Here is a 16806-nt window from a genome sequence, read left to right as displayed (position 1 = left end):
AAGGTAGAGTTTTTTTCTCCAGAGACAGTGTCTCCTCCTTGCAGTGCCACAGACAGATCTCAGCCCACCACAGCTGTCTGGTGACATCTGGCTTCCCTCATGCTCCATAGGCTCAGGGCATTAAAGGTACTCACTCCAACCCAGACTTCTACAGAATCATGTGGAGGTTTGCCTTTTGGTACTGCATGCCTGTTAAAAGCTCATATGAATGTCTGTAATGTATAAAGCAAATGGAGTACATTGTGCCGTGTCCAATTATTGCAAGATTTTTCTGCATTTTGGAATTTAACTGTTGCAGGACATGAATTGAAAATTAATATGAAAGCTTTGAAGGGGGTACAAGATTGTATGTAATATCCATGTGTGCATAGGGACCATTCATATGCACATATTCAATATCATATTCAAAATGCATTACATTCATTCATACTTCTGCTGATGGAAAATTTTTAAAATCCCACCATATAACTCAGATTGAATGATTTTATTTTGAAAAGGCTTGCAAAACCAGAACACATGCATGTGTTTCAGAACACACTATTTTTAAAAGCCATCTCACTTTGCTGGGAAAATAAGAAAAATCACTTTTTACTGCATTGTGTTTTCAATATTCTACACATTCTGCATGTGCAGTCACTTCTGTAATCAGCAAAGAATGAAGGAAGCATGCTATACTCTGCCATACTACACAGCAATGTTCCTCTTTGGGTCAGTATTATGGAAATATATTGCTCAAACTGGCCTGGTAATAGTTTCTTTTCACATGTAACCGTTCTAAGGTAAGGCTAGAAATCATAAAGAGTGGGATTTCTTGGAAAATAAAAGATTTCTTACATGTATCCATTAGTTGTTAGCATATCAGCCATGTATCTGGTGTTTGGGAGGTGCCATCCGAACATATCATGAATCACAATCACAGATTTGCCTGTGCTGGCAGGTGCTTTGCAAATGTACACCTTGATGTGCTCAACTTGTACTTCCTGCCCCACAACCCTCATAGTCAAATCTGCCTCCAGTATTGCACGGGCAGGGCCTCATTCATCAGCCATCTAGGAATCTGCAGGAAAGCAGAAATGCAAACCAGTTGTTATCTGCAACAAGAGCTGTGATTATGAGTCAATCTTCATGCAGTCCTCCCAGCCCCCTCCAGACACCTAATGATATCCACTTGCTATGGCAAGGTTGGAAGGGAAGTTCCAGGTGTTTGTTGTAAACAGGCTGTTGACATGTTTATGGCATAAATATTCATAAATTTCAGGTCAGTCAGCATAACCCATGAGAGAGTTAAGGGCAGAGGAAGGGTTTATGTCAGCCCACCACTCCTAGCTTTGTGCCTGGAGCAATCCAGCATGTGATAGCTACATTTCCATGTGATGTCCCCACACACTACTTCATAACCACTCCTCTCATGTGGTCTTACAGTTCCTCCTCACACACTGGCACCTGGCAACCTCTTGCAGTAACTCCTGTGGGACCTCACTGTCATCCTGCTGTTTTTCTGTCTGCTGTTCCCTTCAAGCTTCCATTCTGTATGTCCCCTTTCCCTTCCTCTTCAGGGACTCCAAAGCTGCTGCTTCTACATGCACTTTGCTGGTCTCTTGTATCCCCTCCATACATAATCCTTTCCCAGGGAACCCATCATTGACTGGCATCTCTAAAGGTTCTAATAAGTCAGCCTGAAGAAGGTAAATCAGCAGAGGATTTTTTTGCAAAGTTACAAACAGTGCAATTTGAACTGACAGTAGTCAGAAGAATAGAGACATACACCAGTGCTGTGCATATAGCACATCCTCGTACAGCACAGATACATAACTTCTCCAGAGCTATGCATTTTAAAGGACAAGCTGGAAATGAGTCCATTTCTCCTCAAGTGAAAAAAGGCTTCTATAGAGTTTATGATCTGGGAGGTCCTCTCAGATGAAACCCTCAAGCTCAGTTTAGTTTCTTGTATCTTTCAACAAGGCCACTATAGCATCTTTTTAAACCAAATTAATATTTGATGATCCCTCCTCTTCCCTTTCACAGGCATTAGGTAGTCATACAAAGAGCATTTATTTTACCCTAGTCTGAGAAGCTGTTTAAAACCTTTCTCTGCTGTCACTCTTAACTAATCTAAATGGAGCTGTTTGCTTACTCCCATGTACTGGAGCAATATTCCTTGGTCTGGCTGGTCCCCTTACTAAAGTGAAATGCAGCATGCTGACAATAAAAATCAAATGTGCTCTTCAATGCTGAACTGGTTTTTGTTACTTATCTTAGTTACTTGTCCCATTCTAGATTTTCTAACTAATTAAAATAGATGCTAAATAAGACCTCTAGTACACTTCCAATAATCCCTCTTCAATTTCTCTCCTACAATTGTAATGCAGTAAATGGTATTAAAAGCAGTTTCAAGATTAATTAATCACATAAACCCTCTCTAGAAAATAAAACCAAATAGCAAAACAATTTGGGTAAGACTCATTTTGGACAGAGTCTTATCTGTGAACTCCTAATATTGCAGCCAGAGCATAACAGCATCTGTGCCATTCTCCCACCCACAGCAATGAGCCTGGGGCTGTAGCATCAGCACAGAAATATTAACAAGACTCTAAACAGCACTAGTTTGAAATGCTTCTCTGCCTTCTCCTTCACCCATCTATTTATTCTTCTCATTGCTCATCAGTCCTTGTCCAGTTTTATTCTATGGCATCAAGGTGGCTACTCCCCACTTTCTCATGCAGCACAGGAGTGCCAGACACAAATCTGTCTCCACAATACTTCCTTCTGTAGCTGAGGTTTCTCCTACCTGAGTCCAGGTGATGCTTGGATGGCAGAAATTCAGATTTACCAGCTGCTATTCTTGGAATGCTACTTTCCCAGTGATAAATATTTGGGCTGCCCTTCTTAACTGAGTTCTAGTTTGCCGAGGAATTTTAAAGTGATTTTGCACTATTTGGCCAATTAAGTTTAACAGAGACTTGCAAGGAGATTAACTCAGCATTTTGGAATTAATACTGTTTGCCACAGTTAAAATTTCTTTAAGCAGCTTAGTGTAACTCTATTTATACTTGCTTATGTTGGAAAAAGAAAGGTCTGGCTCATGATGAGCAAGCATAAAGAGAATACCCTTGGGTTAAAATTCAAATCACGCTTCTTCCAACTTATTGGCTTATCAAGCTCTGATGATATCCCAAAGGTAATTTGATTTTGCTAATACAGGAGATAAACTGATAAATACTCAGAAGTGTGATGATGCTGTATGACAAGCCTGAGTTTTCTCTGAATTACTACAGACTCCTAACAAGAGATGACATTCCACCTTTTATCACACCCCAACAGGCTGGTGCCTTGCTACATGCAGAGACAACATTCAACAGCTTTGCTCGCTACAGCCTCCACTTACTAGGAAGCCAGGTTTCCTCTGACACTGGTGTACTTTTACTGCAGGATTTGACAGGGACCACTCAGAGTGTTGATTACTGTAATTAGAGCCGAAGTCCCTAAAAGTCTTCTTGGTGGCTGTCAAGGAAAGGGGCCCCATCTTGTGGACATTTCCTGGAGCAAGTGTGGCCTGGCTGTGAAGCTGTTAACCATGGTGCTGTTAATGCAGTGCTGAAAACAAGCTGTGATAACCAACTGCAGCAGATCTCGCCTAAACCAGAGTTATGTCTGGGCTGAGAAATGCAAAAACGACCTCATTTCCTTCTCTCAAGGCAAACCATCCTCCAGTTTCTGTAGGTATGAGGCATCCTGCCTCAATGCAGCTTTTAAAGGACACTACGTGCAAACCCTTTACCTGCTCACTGAAGAACGGCAATGAAAAAAGAGAAGGGTGAGCAGAGATGAGGTCAGAGCATCCACCAGCAGTGAGATCAACCCAAGGAACAGTTTCTCAGGCACCCCAGAGGCCATGGCACATGTGGCCACATGCTGTGTGCAGCAGGAGAGCCTGGATGCCCTGAATAGCTGGAGACACCCTGTGCCACCCTGATGACCCACCATGTCTCGGTGCCTTTGGAGAAGAGTACAAGCAAGCTTTCATGTCTCTCCTATAAAATCTGTTTACACAATGCACAGCTGCATCCCACACATGCTATCCCACACCCACGACACCTGGATCATAGGGACAAGTGTCACCTAAAGAGGCTCCCCACTGAATTCTATTTTTAAAGAAGATGAGTAGTATTTGGGAAAACAGTATCTATCCTACTTCAAACTGGTTTTAACACCAATAATGCAACCAGCATTTTTCACTTCAGGACAAACTACAGCAGACACTGCTTTTGCACCTCCCTCAAAATGCTATTTTCAAGGCCTTCATCACCCTTGTCCCTTGTCTCCTTCAAAGATGACATAGTGTTTGGTGCTGCCTTCACAAAGCCATGACACTTGGAGAGTTTTTGTGAGTTTATGTAGGCACAGGAGTGGTGCCAAGGGCCTGGAGCTCTCCTTGGCACACATGGAGACATTGTGGGACTGGGGCCTCAGTATTTGGCAACATAAGATACAGCTGTGGGATAGCATCTGGGGACCCAGAGATACCCTCTGGGGACATGGTAACAGACTTGTACTGAAAGCACCAGGTCAGGTCATCATGGGGATTTTAGGGATCAGGGGGGGTTGGAGGCTGAAGGTGATGTTGGAACTCACCTTGTCCAATCTCTCATGGGCCAGGACAAGACTGCACCACTCAAAGTTTCACTCGCCCTGAAGGTGTTGAACCTCTGCAAAGAGGGAGATTCTGTCACTTCTCTGGGCAGGTTGCCCTAGAGAAGTTGTGAAACATCTCAGAGCTCCATGGTTCATTAGTGTGGAAGCAGCCCCCAGGCCAAACAACCCCAACTCTCTCCCCCTGTCTCCACAGGAAAGGTGCTCCAGCTCTCTTACCATCTTGGTGGTCCCAAGGTTATTTTGGCCTACAACCTGCTTCTGATGCCTTCCTTCATTCCTGAGAACCATGAAGGGAGTCATTGGCTAGGTCTAGTAAATTATTAATTTGTGTCAACACACTGCCAGCCACCATCTTCCCAGGGCAAGTCAGAAGCATTTCAGGACATGTGTGTCCTTTTTGCAGAGAATTAGGCTTGCTTAGTCCTAGGACTGTGATCTAGGCATGTCTGCATGCACCTGTTTTTCAGTCATCTCAGGCACATTCATCTCCTTTACCTTTGGAAAACATTCTGTTCCTAGTTTGTCTGGAAAATTGGTGCATCCATTTTCTATGCTGTCCCTAAGAATTAAAAAGCAAAAGTTTAAGTCCTTGAATGTAGTGAATCTAAAGGAAGAAAATCTAACAATTCCCTGCATGACTAAGAACTGTCTAAGTGCAAGTATTACATAAATAATTAATGTCTTCAGTCCTAACTCTTCGTTATGCACAACAAGCCACTAGACCAGGCTTATTTACCAGTACTGGAAGAGGAAAAGAGTCTCAATTCCAGCATTTTTTGGATGGCAAATAGCAGCAAGTCACACTGATGATGCATGTATTGTATTGTACCTTACAGTGTACATTTTAATGTACAGCAGTGACCTTGGTCGTGTAATCTTGTCCGTCCTTGAGTTTAAGAGATAACCACTTGTGTCATGGATTTCAAGGTCCCCAGTACAACTGAAAAGAAAATTTACAATGTTCACTTACCTTAGAATGCCCTTATTTACACAAATATACACACAAAATCCTTTCTTCTTCCACCTGAAAACTCATTGACAGCAAAGCAGAACCTCAGACTTGGGAAATAAGCAGTCCAGATTCCCCTATTAGTTAATTTAATGGATATAAGTATTTTCCATGTGAAGTGGGATCACAATATAATTTTTATGACTGTGGCTCACAGTTGCCCAGAGATGGGTCACCATCTTCACCAGAGACGAAGGCAGCAAATAGTCTTAAGAGACAGTTCCTTGTCAAGGCAAGGCAAGGCAACTGCTGCCAAATCCAAGCTTTCACTGTCAGGGTTCCATTCCATAAAGAGACAAGGTTCTCCAGATTTCTTATGGCTCAGTAGTGATATTTCTTTACACACCCACACAAGATGATTGCATATGGATCAGACTGTGTCTGGGTGTCTGGATAATAGAAGGTGCAAGGAGAAGGGTACTGCAATGTCAGCTCTTTTACAAGTAACAGAGTGCTAGAGGAGCTCCTCCTCATGTCAGAAGGAATAATTATCAAAATCAGGACCTCACACACAGAAATGGCACCTTTCCTGTAATTAAACAGGACCAGCTACTGACACATTGAATAAGGACTCTAAAATACTTAAATGTGTTAATTCAGCTGGGCATGCAGCTGTGAGGGACTGAACAGTACTAGAACTAGGAATGGCAGCTATACTTGTTCTTTTCTATATCTTCGCTGTCTTTGTCTCCTTCTTCTTCTAATTTCTTCTTCTTGGAGTTTTGAATAATTTAAGATTAGAGGGGTTTGTAGTTTGATAAGTTGAATAGACAAGTGAATAACACTTTGTGAGATGTTTTATGTTAATAGAATGCTGCTCTAAACCTTTTGCCAAAGTTCTCTGATTTTCTATAGCTGCCAGTGAAGTTTTTTTTTTTTTTTATTTTGGCCTCTTGATAATATCTTGTTGGTATTTCTCCCATGCATCTAACTCAGAGTATATAAAAAAGCCCTTTTTGGAGGCTCATCAAGTACGAATTGTTAACATAGTCTGTGTGTTGAGGTGTGTGAACAGCCAGCATGCTGTGACCATATAGTTACACTGACAGGATAACAATGTGTGAAACTGCCAGACTGCCTGATATCAAAGGGAAAGTCATATTAATGTAGCTAGTAGCCTTAACTTATGGCAACATTAACAAGGTGACAGGGTGAGATACTGACAGGTGTAGAAAATAAAAAGGGCAATGGGTTCCTTAGAGACTCTCTGAGTAAACACTAATTGCCAAGTCATTACCAAGGCAATGAAATTCAAGAAACACACAAGGGCAGAGTGTATATGGGGATGCTTTATACATACATATATATATATATAATGTTATTGGGAGGATTTGAGGGTGATAAAGGGGAAGAACTTAAGAGAGGAACAAGGATATAACGTGAAGCAAAAAATATAATCAGGATTGCATGAGCCCTGCGCCCGATCGCCACAATTTCACCATGACATAAAACCCACTGTTTCTGCAGTGTTCATGTCTGGGTTACTTCCACAGGAGAGACTGTTTATGTTTTTCCTTGATGTTGATGAAGGAATACCAGAAATACCCTTCTGAATATTGCCAAGGGAATACCTGGAGGGTGTCACTTAACAACGTAATTTCTTCCTAACTCCATAGTATAGCCAAATGTTTGTTTCATGCATGGGGAATTCTGCTCACTACAGCTGAGAAAAAATACTTTGTAAGTAATGAAAGAAAATGTCTGTAATGTCTGCAAAAAAAATGTCTGCAAACCCAGGGCACTTCCACGTGAACACCTGTGACCACCAATCATCCCACCAAAATAAAGCCTCAAATTACTCAAGTAAAGTCATGATGAAGTCATGCTTGCTAGCAAAGAAAAATGGATAAGCACTATCATGCGTATCAAGGTCATAATGTAAAATAATGAAGCAAATAAAAAGCAAGAAAACTTCAAAAGGCTTTTTAATGCCTAATCATCCTTTAGTTTTTTATTTCATAATCTTCTGTAAATATTGTCAAAAATAATTTAAAGATATAAATTAAAGCATTCCTATTTAAGTTTATGCCAACTTTCAAAATGAGATAATTTTCCCTTGACTGTTTTCTTCTCTCAAATTAAATCAATCACTGATCTTGAAGCCTAGCATTTCTTTCTGCTATTGTCAAACGAACATTTTGATCCAATCAATCATATCCCTTCTAGCTTCTTCAATATAAGGTTTATCATCAGGTTTCATATCTTCTGGCTTCAGTTGTGCAAACCCATGAACTTGCCCAGGATAAACTTTAATTTTGTATGGAACTTTACAATACTGTTTCAGCTTGTCCTCCAATAAGAAGATCTGTAAAATAAAAAGCATTTTTCCATTACATTGTGGGGTTTTTTTAAGTCTGCCAAATTTGCAGTTTCTCATAGAGAAAATGCCTCTTTGGGTGTAAGACTGATACTTTTTTTTAAAGTATGGGTGAGTCTAAGAACCTCAACAGTTGTAGCAAAGATGGTTTGGTAAATCTCATTGCCATAAAGGAACAGGTGTGTGTCTGTTCAGACTCAGGCTTGTAACATGCACTTGAAGTTCTGATCCTGAGAGAGCATGGACCACAAACCTTAGTGTCCATCAGTCCAAAACATTTTGATAGGCTTAGTAACGGAGTTTAGGAAAACATGGAGGATTTTTTTTTTCTTTTGTTAACTAAACATCGAATTTTGCTATTGCATAACATTTTGGTGATTAGCATACATACAAAGTACTAACAATGTGTTCATGTACCCATATAGATTTGCTGGCACAGTTTGTTCTTATTTCCACTATAAGTCAGAAAATAGAAGAATGAACACTTATTTTGCCCCGAAAGCTTACTTACATCCATTGTGAAGATTAGAGAGAGTATTCTAATTTATTTCATGTTTTTTTTTGTCATTTTGGTTTGGGTTTTTTTATGAAGCCCTTTTTTTCAATACAGAAAACTACATATTTGAGGGGGTTTTTTTGTTTCATGCAGGATTTTTTACTGATACAGTCTGCACAGAAAGAAAGCTTCAGGAGAAAAGGGAGTGGTTTCAATGTGTAATACATGACAGAAAAAATGCATTTGCCAAAAGTGTGCCCCTGGGAGAAAGACACGTTTGCCATAAAATGAGGACAGGGGGTGAAGGATTTGTTTTCCTCTGCAGAGGAGACACATATGAGGTACAGATAAATATGCTGACTAATGCAGTTAGAAGTAAATGTTGAATGACTTCTGCATTCCCAGAGCACACTGCCAGTTCTCCAGTCAGACCCTACCTAAAAAACAAGCTGTGCTAGAGATGGTATGTTATCCTTGTCACTGAAGAAAAGGAATTTATGCACAGAAGAGGGCACCAGTTTCCTACCCATATATTTATCCAGCCTCTCACATATGCTTACAGTAGGGGTTATATCAGAGCATAGATGGCAGCCAAGAGCCAAAACATTTGAATCTATGAGTTGCTGTCTCAGCTAAATTTCATGCCCACTCTTTTGATACAGCTCATTTTTTCTTCCTGTGGTAAAAGCAGTTAGTCATGAGACTAATTAATTAGAAAGTTCAGTTACTAAGCTGAAAATACTTTTTTCCCCCATTCAGTGTCCAAATTCAGTGGTTTAGCTACCTGATTTCTCACCCATAACAGTAGCATACAAGTTTTTGAGATGCTTGGCTCATACCAAGTTGGATATCCGCGCCCAGTTTCACACTCTGCTTATTTAGCCACTCAGAGACTGATGACTGTTCTTTACTGTATTTCTTACCTCAAAAAAGAAGCTTTGAATAACCTAAACAAGATAGAGGGAAAGTTGACATATAAACAGAACCGTCCAACCTGTCTATTATTTGAATGTGAAATAACTAACAAGGATTTAAACGATAACTAACAACCCTTTCTAACAAGGATTTCTGTGTAGGATAAATGAGCTATGGGAAAAGAAGTCTCTCCAGAACAACAGCTTACCTGATCTAAAGAAATCGTGTGGTCTTTCTCACCAAAAATGAAAAACGTGGGATTTAGTAAACGGTATCTTTCTTCAGAGTCTCTAACTATTCCTGTAATGTTTTGAGAAACAGTCCATTAGTGAGGTTAGCATTACTGAGAGATAAATGGCAAATAAAAGAAAACATTTCTATTTAAGTTTACTCATTAGGTACATTACTTAGATGAGGACACTGGCTATGGAGAATAAGCATTTGGAAAGCATATTTCCCTGCTCTCCTAAAACAAGGAATAATTATTTTTTTTTTGCTTACAGTATCCTTAATATTTTTGTATCAATATAGCTTATGGCTGAAATAACCATAATTAAAATCTGCAACTCACCTTTGAGTTGAGTATTTATAGAAATTGTTACAAAGCAATGAGTAGAATTACAAACAATGCATAGTCATGTGAACCCAAGTAAGTTTTCATGTGTTCTACACTACCATAGAGGGACACCCCAGCGGCTAATTGAGGATTTTTCAGCATCAAGTGATGTACTGCCATTCCACCCCAGGAAAACCCAACGATACCAATCTTCTTTGCACCGCATTGTTCCTTTAGATACTTCAAGACAACATCAGCTTCCCTAAGACATATAAAGAAAAGTAAACTAAGGAATCTATTGCAGAGCCAATACTTGACAATTTAAGAAGTAAGTTAAAAGACATACATGGTATTTTTTCTGTGGCTGCACCCTCAATCGCTTAAAACAGAGATTACTTTAAAAAGCACATTTCAGGCTAGAGCAGTGGATTCTATTATTAAATGGGAGTTTACATCTCTGGTCCTAGTTTAGGGAAGTACAGGTGTAGGCACTTAAATACTTACCTGAATTGTCACCTGCTCCTCTGTTTTCAAAATTAGTAAATTTTTATTTGAATCACTTTGTTTAGGACAGGACAACTAAAGACAAGACATATCTGCAAGTAGAACAACATCTTGCATTATGGACTGTAAGAATAGATAAGCTTCACTGTACTATCTCTACAGAGTTCACCTATTTAGATAAAGATTTTTCCTGTCATTCCTGTTACATGAGTTAATACTAAAATATCTTACCAAGCCTACATGCAAGAATGTTATGCTAAAATAGCATTTACTCAAATTACATTGTCAGTAACAACAATGTTTAAAAAAAAACTTTTGCATGAGGTGCAATGAAAAAAAACATGAAAAATATTTTTACTATTGTAGGTGAGAGCAAGTAAATTTTTTTTAAATTGCTGACTTCTGAGGTCTCAATAATTTTATCTTCTTCATTGCCTACAGAGTTTTAAATTAAGTTTAAATGCAGAGTTCATAAACTATTAATTGCATTTTCGAACATTAGGTAGAGTTGTATGGTCATTCATGTTTGGTTAGGCTGAACAAACAAAACCCAGTATGGCAGTGACATGAGGAGGACATTGTGTCCTGGGCCTGTGGCCATGCTCTCTCAGGTTTGGTTTGTTTGAAAGGAAACTAAGAAAGCCATGGATATGTTGGATTCCATGTTCTCTGAAAGAGCAATGGATCCGAACTGGAATGTTCACCTACAAGCGATTCCTCAGTTAAGACAGTAAAGGCACGTCCTGAGATCTCAATTTTTTCAGACAGTGCCCACATATCTGCTCTTGTTTGGGGGGGATTTTTTACAATTGTTAGTAATTTGTGTCTTAAAAAATCACAGCTTTTGGTCACAGCTTCTGAAATTATATGGTCAAAATCTTTGCTGAGAGTGATTGAAGATAGACTGTGGCTGCTGAGTATCTGGACAGGGTCAGAAGAATACTTGTGGCTTGCAGGATGGTGGCTGAGTAATAGGGTGTCATCATCACCTCACTATCATCTGAAGTTTTGAGCTGCGGTGAGAGATGCTGAAGAAACATCAATGCCTCCCATGATTCAGGGAAGCCTTGTTACAGGTACTGTTAGGTTATACAGATAATGATCCCTCTATTTCACACTGAAAAAAACAGTAGAATTTATCAGATGTTTCTTAGGTTTTTGGTCTAGCAAATTTTTAGGTAGTGCTGCTCAGTATCTGTCATAATCTGCAAGGCAGAGAGCAAGATGGGCATGTGACAACTGGAAGATAGCATCTGCAGTTGTAGAAGAATTTTCCTCTTTATCTTGAGGAACTGAGTGCAGAATCAGCACTTGTGGGTGAGAGTGCTGGTTATTTTGTAGCCTGTGAAACACTGTGAGCCTGCATGGCTAGTGTAACATAGTCAGAAAAGGGCTCAGGAACACAAGATGGGGACAATAAGCAGAGTGATGGGCAGAGCAGATGATCCTATTCAAATCTCAGACAAGACTGTGCCCAGAACCACAGAAGAATCACCCAGAACAAGAAACTGTGGTTGTGTAGCTAGCTTGCCCTGCTGTGAGGTGCCATTTCTAACATTTCATATACATTCTTCTTGTTTGCTAGATGCTTCTTAAAGTTCAAGTACAAATATGTATCTTACTTGTCTACTTTCATAGGATCATGATTTTTCAACCAGTCAGGAAAGTCAGCCCAGTGATCAGTAGATGTCCAGGGTTTTGTCCCCTTGAAGAAGTCTGGGCAGATGGTTCTGTGTGAGATATGGAATTCAGACAATTTTCATTAAAACTGTCTAAATGTCTCTTAATATCTTCTAGTTGAGAGTACACATCTACATGTTCACTGTCTGAATCATGTTTTACTCGTCCTATTCTGGTAATCAGCTAGCTAAAAGTATATGTCTTTGTATGGACAACAAAGACACAAATTGTTTCCTTATTATTTCCTTAGACACACTTAATACAAAAATAAAGGGATTAAACAAACCTCCTGATTCTATATTACACATATATACCTCTTTGCTGTTACAAGGCAAAGCAAATATTCAAAAGGTTTGGTTCTGAAAAGTTTATACATATTAAAATAGATACCACTGTTTCTCTTTGGACCACCCATGTTGCTTCATAAGCACAAACACAGGCACTTCAAGACTCTTTGTGCCTTTGTGCTCAGCTAGCCATTTTCCTGAGTCAGTTTTAGCATCTTTAATGGCTCCATGCAAATATTTTGTCCATTTTCTTTTTTATTTGCTCAGACTGAAGTGGTATGGTTGTCTGTTGGAAACATCACATGCTATGCCTCACTTTGGGCTTGGTGGTCTATCAGTGCATTTAAGGGGAAGATAAGAAAGAAATTTGCTTACATATATCCATGACCTGCTATCAAATCGACTATGTATCTAATGTCTGGGAACTGCCATCCAAATACATCATGGACCACAATCACAGCTTTGTCCGTGGAAAAAGATGGTCTACAAACATATGCCTTAAGGTAGTCAATTTGTACTTCATGGCCAAGGCACCCATAGTGAGACCTTTCTCCAGTATTATATAGAAAAGGATCAGCCATTTGAAAACCTAAAAAACAAGAAGAATATAGCAAGAATGTAAAAATAATTTGTTAAAAATCTTTTAGGACAAACAGGCAAATATTGTCTTCCGAAAGTAGTTTGATAACTTCTGTAAATAACATTGATGTCCTTGTATGAAGAGAGAAAGTAGAAAAAAGCAAAAGCAACATTCCAGTGAAGAATGCCTCTTCATCTATTATGTTATTAAGCTGAGAATGAAGAGAAATACCAAAATCAAAGTTGTCAAACTACAAACAACCTGGACATGTAGATCTTGACACTCATGTCACATTTGTTTTGCTGCCATGTGGCTCTGTGAGCACAGGTGTGAAGCACTATGGCTTCCCGTGTCACTGTCTCCTGAGGTATGGGGCCATCACCCGTGTCTTCATGGGGAATCCTGTGCTGGTTCCTTTATTTGCAAAGACAACAGCACTCAAGTGCTGCATTGAAGTGTGGTGTTCAGTGCTTCTCTTGGTGCTGGTAGCTCATCTGTAGCGCCATCACAGCTCTTCTGAGGGCAGGAGGACTGGGCACAGTTAATGAAGAGCTGCAGGATGGATTTGTAAACTAGATTCCAACGCTGTGTGCCCCTATGCCCTTGAGAGGGATTGCAAGAAAACAAGCTTATGTGCAAGCCTCATTCAGAATATTTGAGAGTATATGGTTTTGTCCTTCCTGCAAAAGTAGCAATTAGAGACAATGAGCCAGTTAGATGTGCTAGACAGATTAAAGTGAAAAGTTGTTCTGACTCTCTGTGTCAGGAGCTTGGAATGGACTCTGTGCAAAAAGTAGATTGTGATCCTGTAATTAAAAGTGGTGTTACAATGCATCTATACAAGGAATCCAATTAAGTCTGCAGGGGCAGTGATAATAGTAGCACTTCCTAGCCATATACTGACTTTGTGCTGACTTTGAAACTGTCCTTGGGCGTGCAGTACACAGGCACATACACTATGCCTGTCTCCATCATTTCTACATCAACCTGTTATTTTAGTTTGTGTTGTAACATGGACTTCATACAACTATCTAATCTTCATGGAAGAGCAGCAAATTCCCCTAAAAATACATGCCTTCCTCAGCCCTCCATTGACTAGTGCAGCAGAGGGCTGCATTTCACAGAGTGATGGGTAATTTTGCCTGGGCAATGCAGACACATTTGGAACCATGGTATGGACAGACTGAAGAACAGACAGTCGGTGCCAGAGACTCACCACTTGTTTATGACCTGCACAACACTTCCCAGTTTGCATGATTCACTCTGGCACAATAAAAGGATCCATATTTTATATGCATTTAGACTGCTTTATACCCAAATTTTATATGCATTTAAACTTATTAAATGCTCCTCAATGCATAGTGCAGAGACACTCCTCTCCCAAGCCTGGGGCTGCTGTCACCAGATCTGGCAGGGCCAGAACGGAGTTTGAGCAAATATGCTTGATTACAACCATAACCCTGGCTAATAGTGGTGTAGACATACAGGAACTGGGCAGACATGGCTACACTGCTCTAATCAAGCTCATTCAGATAAATCCACAAGATGGATGATCTCTCACCACCAGTAATCCTCTGTCCTGATAAATGAGAATTGATTACATGTGTAATTTTCATCGCACCTTTCTCAACATCTGTCAGGCTTGGTTCTAGGAAGCACAAAGTAGCCTAATCTTCAGGATTAAGACCTCCATTGTTTTGGCATTATATGAAAGGGAAGGTGTGTCACACCTAGGAGATTATCTCCTAGTTTAAGCCCTCCCATAATGCTTGAAATGCCTGAAAATGCTTGAGGGAGGTCTGTTCATACAAAAGTGCTTCCTACCTCTCTTTTTTATAACCTAAGGTGAATGAGCTGGTTGAAGCACAGGAGGCTGTCTGGAGAAGCCACAGACACTCCCAAAGATAGCTAACACTGCTGCCTTCTGAGATGGCAGCCACAGTCTTACTCCACTGTGGTATTTTGTTGAGAAGGGCACAACCTGTGTCCCCTTCAAGGAAGTGTTGCATAGGAGTCACTAAACTCTGCAATAATTGTGAACCAGCCTACTCCCTATCCATTGGTTGCTTCCCAGAAACCATTTCTTTGGCCTGTGCTGACTGAGGCCGGGCCAGCTGGCTCCTTTCCAGGCACCAGGCAGCAGAGAACATTAGTAAATAGTCAGCCACACCTGAACTGCTTAGAAGTTTGATGGGATCCTGTTCAGTCAGGAGATTTATTTACTCCCGCCTGCTTTGTCCCACGCAATGTGGTGTGGCAAAGCAGCACGCCAGGATATTTCCTACTTTTCCAGTCTCACCTCATTCCCTCTTCCCACCAATTTCATCCACTACACTTTTCCTTTTCCTGCTTTCCCCATGGCACAGTTCCAAGCCGGCAGCATCTCAGCTTTATGCCCCGCTCCGCATCACTGTGCTGCAGCACAGAGGGGATGCAGCGCCTGCTGGGAACACGGGGAAAAGTTATGCTGCTCATGGGGAAAACCGCAGATATTGATGAGTCTTGTGATATCCTACTGCTCCTTGAGAAAAAGGCTTCTTAGACCTTCTACTTCTATCCAGTAGTTCTGCCCTTCTTTGGGTGTCTTGATATCATTCAGCTTTTACACAAGTAACTTAAAAACTGACAAGAGTTATTTACACAACACAAAGGTGGGCTCCACAAAAGGTGGTAGGACAGACCCGAACTACTGCATTTCTGGGAGCAGCAAATCACATAGTTATATTCTGCTGAGTCTTAGTTTTTATCAGGAAAAAACAAATCTCTATTTGAAAAGTGAGGTTAAAAATATTTTAAAATGCAATCAGGTTAAACAGAGGCAAAGATCCTGCTAAGGACAATCTCCACTTCTCAGAAAGTGAGTATGAGCACGTGATCTTAAAGTGCTGTGCTCTTTGGCAGGACCTTGAACTACTGATGCCAAGATGTGACATCTCTGCCCTTTTCCCGGGTCGAGTGAAAACATTTTAAGCTACAGCAGCATTTCATTTCAATGCTAAGAGCTCAGTGGACCAAACAATGAAAAGAATGAAAATTAATTACCATAACGGTGAAAAAAATCTTATGGTTCTTTAATGAGAACTTGATACTTGATGAACATAAATTATCAGTGTCCTCAGAACTATTGCTGTACCATAGTTTGTAGCAAAGACTCAAAATGAAATTTAGACTTTCCCAAAGTTGACAGCCTTTATCTTCATCTTATCTGCCCCTTGATACTTGTCTTTGTGCATTTTTTACTGAAACCAAAATAATAGTCTCTCTATAAAGAAGTAGGTTTTGCTGATTGTTTCATGCCTTTTCAAAGAGCTACATCTACTTCCTTAACAATTTCAGATTTTCCCTTTCAGCACAGGTAAAAGTAGTTATCCTTTTCTGCTGTCAACTCAGTCTGCATGGACCAGTTTGCCCTCACATACCTGGAGTGCAGGATCCTGTTTCAGCCCAGCTCACTTCTTCTGCTCAGTGAGACACCAGCTAGATTTCTTTAAACAGAAGAAGAAGAAAACCAGTTCTTGCTGACAGTTTTGCTCCTGGTGTTGCCCATCCAGTTTTCAGGTGCTCTTCAACTCTTCTGCAGATTTTGGGATTGGGAAGCGAGGAGGAGAGGCTTCACTCAAGAGTCATCCCGAACGGAAGGGGTGGGGACAGATCATGCACAGAGGCAGTCTGCAGCAGGCTCCACATCAGTTGCCTTTACTCCACCTTTCATTTATTTATTATCTATGGAGTTGAGAAGGAAAGATGCACCCAAACACTGTAATACACTATGATGTGTGTAATGCAGACAATGAAGACACTGCAAAGGT

At 40.3% G+C, this 16806-nt stretch overlaps 1 protein-coding gene across 1 annotated transcript; it reads right to left on the bottom strand.

Moving 5' to 3' along the window:
• Positions 1–7733: 7733 nt before the first annotated feature.
• Positions 7734–16540, bottom strand: LOC131566374 (carboxymethylenebutenolidase homolog). Its single transcript, XM_058817640.1, has 6 exons — positions 16417–16540; positions 12793–13006; positions 12073–12180; positions 10066–10208; positions 9599–9690; positions 7734–7967 (listed from the first exon to the last, which is right to left on the bottom strand). Exons 2-6 carry the CDS (start codon positions 12996–12998, stop codon positions 7788–7790), a joined length of 729 nt encoding a protein of 242 aa, XP_058673623.1. The 5' UTR covers positions 12999–13006; positions 16417–16540; the 3' UTR covers positions 7734–7787.
• Positions 16541–16806: the final 266 nt, after the last annotated feature.

Source organism: Ammospiza caudacuta, chromosome 1 (genome assembly GCF_027887145.1).
Source record: "Ammospiza caudacuta isolate bAmmCau1 chromosome 1, bAmmCau1.pri, whole genome shotgun sequence".
Lineage (NCBI taxonomy): Eukaryota > Metazoa > Chordata > Aves > Passeriformes > Passerellidae > Ammospiza > Ammospiza caudacuta.
Note: the sequence above shows the minus strand (reverse complement) of the source record. Positions and strands in the feature narration are given on the sequence as shown.

Bases quoted from the DNA above. Each gene is read 5' to 3' on its own strand.
- LOC131566374 (XM_058817640.1), bottom strand. From the start codon at position 12,998: ATGGCTGATCCTTTTCTATATAATACTGGAGAAAGGTCTCACTATGGG. The intron at 10,209-12,072 runs GTAAGATACATA...TATATGTCTTAG, and splicing joins GATCCTATGAAAGTAGACAA to GGAAGCTGATGTTGTCTTGA. The intron at 9,691-10,065 runs GTAGTGTAGAAC...AAAACATTACAG, and splicing joins CGCTGGGGTGTCCCTCTATG to GAATAGTTAGAGACTCTGAA.